Below are 4,416 nucleotides of genomic sequence, written 5' to 3'. Positions count from 1 at the left end.
ATTTATTACAAGTATCAGACATATTATTTGCAGCTGTTAATAATCCTTAGCGGTCTCATTATGATCAGTCTTAATAGACTAAGAAACTGAGAGATACACTCAGAATAGAAGTATAGCTTCCATAAGATCTCAAAGTCATGTTATCGCTAAAACTTTATCTCTGAAATACAGCCCTATATGCCTGGAATTAAAACAGGCTCTAAGAACAAAGCAAGTTAAACTCTTTATATTCATTTGTAAATACACAGTGACACAAGACAACTTTGTATTACCAGGTTTGTTATCTTAACTCTCAGTTAGGTTAAGACATGTTTTTCTTGGTGTTTTTTTATTCACATTGGAAAAATAAAAAACATTTAGTTCCTAGTAGAGACATGAGAAACTTCAATAAAAAGAGGTCATTTTAAGATGAGAAAAATTAACAACTGATTAAAAAAGAAATTATGATCATAGAAGAATTAAACCAGGTGAAATCCTCTCAAACTAAACTTTTTTGAAAACTGAAAAATTGTTAAACTTAAAAGGATTAGGATATGTTTGGTTCAAATAACATACCTTTGCCAGATTATGATGATAGGACTATAATATAATATGAATAGCTAATTTTTTCCCCTTAGGTTTGTCAGTTTCTGTGCAATTGCAGGGGATAGTGAGGTGGATGGAAAGAAAGTCTGAAAGCGGGACCAGCAGTCAGCATAATGGCTATGTCACTGGACTCCCATGTAGCTGACCGCGATTCAAGTCTTGGACCCGGGGGCTTATAATTCACACCAGGCGCGTGTGCGTGCATGCCCAAGATTCCAAGAGGAGAATGGAGGAGAAGGGATTGCAACATGGCCATCCCTCCTGGGGGAAGATTTCCCACTTTCTGTCTCTCTCTCTGACTGGTGAGTGCATGTGCCCTATAGCAAAAATATCTCAAAAAAAAAAAAGACTGAAAGAAAGAGTGAAAGCAACCCTAATGCAGGGTGATCGTGCCACAATCTCTTCTCCTCCATCTTTTCTTTCAGGATTTTGGGTACTCATTCATGTATTTTCAAGCCTGTCATTTTCTCAAGCCCAGACATATTCTCAAGCTTAGATAAATTGCATTGTTAGCCATGTGGCATACACTCACCTCAAACGCCATGCCATTGGCTGCCCTGAAGAGATACTTTTAATTGTCTGTAAATTACTGTGATATTATATATTGACTTCCTGAGAAGGGATTCACTTTTTTTGTTTGTTTGTTTTGTTTTGTTTTTAGTTATGCTAGAGGTCATGTGTGTTTGCCAGAGAGAGACAGAGAGGTGGGAAAGTGAGAAAGCAACACTATGGGGGATAACTATGCCACAATCCTTTCTTCTCCACTTCTTTGTTTTAGGTCTCATATCCTATAGGTTTTCTAAACCACTGAATCCCAGACTGTAACCGCACGGTTGACTGTATGGGATTCTACTGCCTTAACCAGAACACCACCAGCTGATCCAAGATTCACGTGTTGACAAGTCACAAATGAATTGTTTATTTGTTTTGAAGCAGTCAGTAAAATGTTCAGCACTTTAAGGAATGAATATTGGTTATAGTCATTTAAAAAAAAAACAATGTATTTTTCTTCCAATCTTTCTTCTTTTTTAAAATTTTCTATTTCTATTGCTACAGGAGAGATGCACTCACAAGAAAGAGAAAGAAATGGGGTGGGCGGGAGAGCGAGAGAGAGAGAAAGCACCTCCCAATGAGGTATGGTTCTGTCACAATCCTTTATCTTCCATTTCTGCGTCCTCTTAGGATTTGGGGGCGTATATGCCCATGTGCTAGCATGTTTTCAAGCTGCTGGTCTACAATTCTAACTACAGTCAGCCTGTGGGTTCCAGCTCTCTCCACCCAGCTCTTAACTATCTCCCTATGGAACTTCCCCAATCGAGTTATTTTCTAGTCATGAACATATTCCTTTATAGTCTGAAGTTATTTACATTAGGGAGATTTTCTTAAAATTTTCAAACTCTTTGCGGAAGAAGCAGACACAGGTGGTGTGGAACTTCGGCTGCCCGCTCTGCTCCTGACATCGCTGTTTGCTCTAGCCGAGGAACAAGTCGGTCAGGAAGCTGCAGCCATGGCTTTTAAAGATACTGGAAAAAAAACACCTGTGGAGCCAGAGGTGGCCATTCACCGAATTAGAATTACTTTAACCAGCTGCAACATAAAGTCCCTGGAGAAAGTGTGTGCTGCCTTAATCAGAGGTACAAAGGAAAAGAATCTCAAGGTGAAAGGACCAGTTCGGATGCCTACCAAGACTTTGAGAATCACTACAAGAAAAACACCTTATGGTGAAGGTTCTAAGACTTGGGATCGTTTCCACATGAGAATCCACAAGCGACTCATTGATTTGCACAGTCCTTCTGAAATTGTTAAACAGATTACTTCCATCAGTATCGAACCAGGACTTGATGTTGAGTCATCATTGCAGATGCCTAAGCCAACTATTTTAATAAATTGATTATCATCTGTTAAAAAAAAAATCAAAAAACAATAGAAAACCCTAAACAATAGAAAACCCTAAACAATAGAAAACTCTATAAACAATAGAAAACCCTCTCTATTGTCTTAGGAAGACAAATAATATAAAGTTTATCAATTAAAAAACTTAATGTGCAAGCTCTAGTCACTGTTTTCCTAAGGATGAGGGGACTTGTCAATCTTTTTTTAAATTTGTTTTTGCAAGAAGGCGAGTGCGCTCATCAATGAAAGACGGAAAGACATGGAAGGGGGATGGACATGCAGCAATCTCTTCTCCATATCTCTCTCCATTTGGGATTTTGAACATGTGTGCTCATCCCCCACCCCCCTCCTGCCCGTTTGTTTCTCAGGCTGCTGGGTTGGGGACTTGAACATCACAGCTGATCATGTGGAATCCAGTTGCCTTAACCAAAAGGCCATGGAGCCCACTTGACAATCTCTTTTATACATAACTGATAGATATTTGTTATATCCTATTACATGTTTTATTTTCTCACTCTTTTTCTTCTTACTCTAAGGTTGGTGGTAAACAAAAACAAACTTCCTCAATGCCCAATAAAAATATTTCAAAGTTGGCCCAACCTCTGTGATGTGGCACAGTCAGAAACATACTGAAGTTAAGTGCTAGGAGCCTCATGGTGTACCATAGGTTCCAGTCCTCAACCTAGTGGACGTGGAATATTCCAGACACATGTATCTGTACTCATTCTCCTGATAAGGTAGAGGGTTAGGGAAAGGAGATTGGAAAATGACCAGACATGTCGAGGGTGTTTATTTCATTTTCTATTTTTCTGTCTCTCTCTTTAGGGCCTACATGTACTCTTTTTTATGAATAAAATAATAAATTTAAGAAATATATTGCAGGGCCAGCAGGTTGCATAGTGGTTAAGGTACTGGATTCCCACCTGACTGACCTCAGTTCAAGTCCCAGACCAAGAGGTTTAAAATTCACACTGGGCACATGTGCCTACGTGCCCAAAACCCTGAGAGGAGAAGGGATTGTGGCTTGGCCAAAACCCATGCAGTGTGATTTCTCACTTTCATCTCTCTTTATCTTTCTCTCCAGTGAGCACATCATGCACCCTATAGCAAAAATTTGTCTCTCAAAAAAAAAGAAAAAGATGTATATTAAATAAAAGAGCAGGCATTTACCTTCTATCATGACATAAAACAGGATGTAAATATTTGTGCTTTCTAGTGTGTTATATTAACTCTCTCTTGGGAAATGACTAATCTAAGGTTTGTTGTACTATCTCCCCCAGTTTATGTTTTCTTTTTGGCTGAATGTATGACTTTCTCATGGAAAATAGCCAAGAGCCTCACGCCTGAGGTGGCCCTGTCCAAGTTTTTCCAGCACAGAAAAATAAATCTGTTCTTTAATAATTATTTACCTCACTGTTTTAAGTATGGGCAATGTTTTATCTTTGTCCTTTTACCCACTGTAATTATTTTGGAAGAATATATTGATAATGTCTCTAGTCTACAAATGTAAAAACCTCAGAGTATTTAATGAATTCCTCAGTATCATTCAACCAATAGCAATTAGCTTTAAATGCAACATTCATGCTCCAAGTCTTATTCACAATGGACTAATATTTGTGCAGCATTTGGGCATAACTTCATGGTACGTGAGTATATACTGTAAGCTGACTAACAGCCATTCTTTCATTAAAAAAAAGAGAGTATTATACTTTTCCACAGTGAAAAACAGCTAAATATTTATTACACACCATACATTGTATTAATTCTTATGTAAGTACAAAAACAAAGTGTTTAAATTAGGACAATTGAGATTATTGTCATATTTTTAAGTTTTTTTCTTTTTCCAAAGGGATATTGAGGAGTATATTACTAGCAAAGTTATTGTCTGTTTTGCTCTTATTGTTTGTATTTCCCATGAAGATCAAGCCTGGACTTAAA

The 4,416-nt window shown here is 37.7% G+C and overlaps 1 protein-coding gene across 1 annotated transcript; it reads left to right on the top strand.

Moving 5' to 3' along the window:
- Positions 1-2,092: 2,092 nt before the first annotated feature.
- On the top strand, positions 2,093-2,476 carry LOC102480222 (40S ribosomal protein S20). The gene has a single exon (XM_006162607.1). The coding sequence runs from the start codon at positions 2,093-2,095 to the stop codon at positions 2,474-2,476; it is 384 nt and encodes a 127-aa protein (XP_006162669.1).
- Positions 2,477-4,416: the final 1,940 nt, after the last annotated feature.

Source organism: Tupaia chinensis, unplaced genomic scaffold (genome assembly GCF_000334495.1).
Source record: "Tupaia chinensis unplaced genomic scaffold, TupChi_1.0 Scaffold140301_1, whole genome shotgun sequence".
Lineage (NCBI taxonomy): Eukaryota > Metazoa > Chordata > Mammalia > Scandentia > Tupaiidae > Tupaia > Tupaia belangeri.
This window is presented reverse-complemented; position numbering and strand designations above follow the sequence as displayed.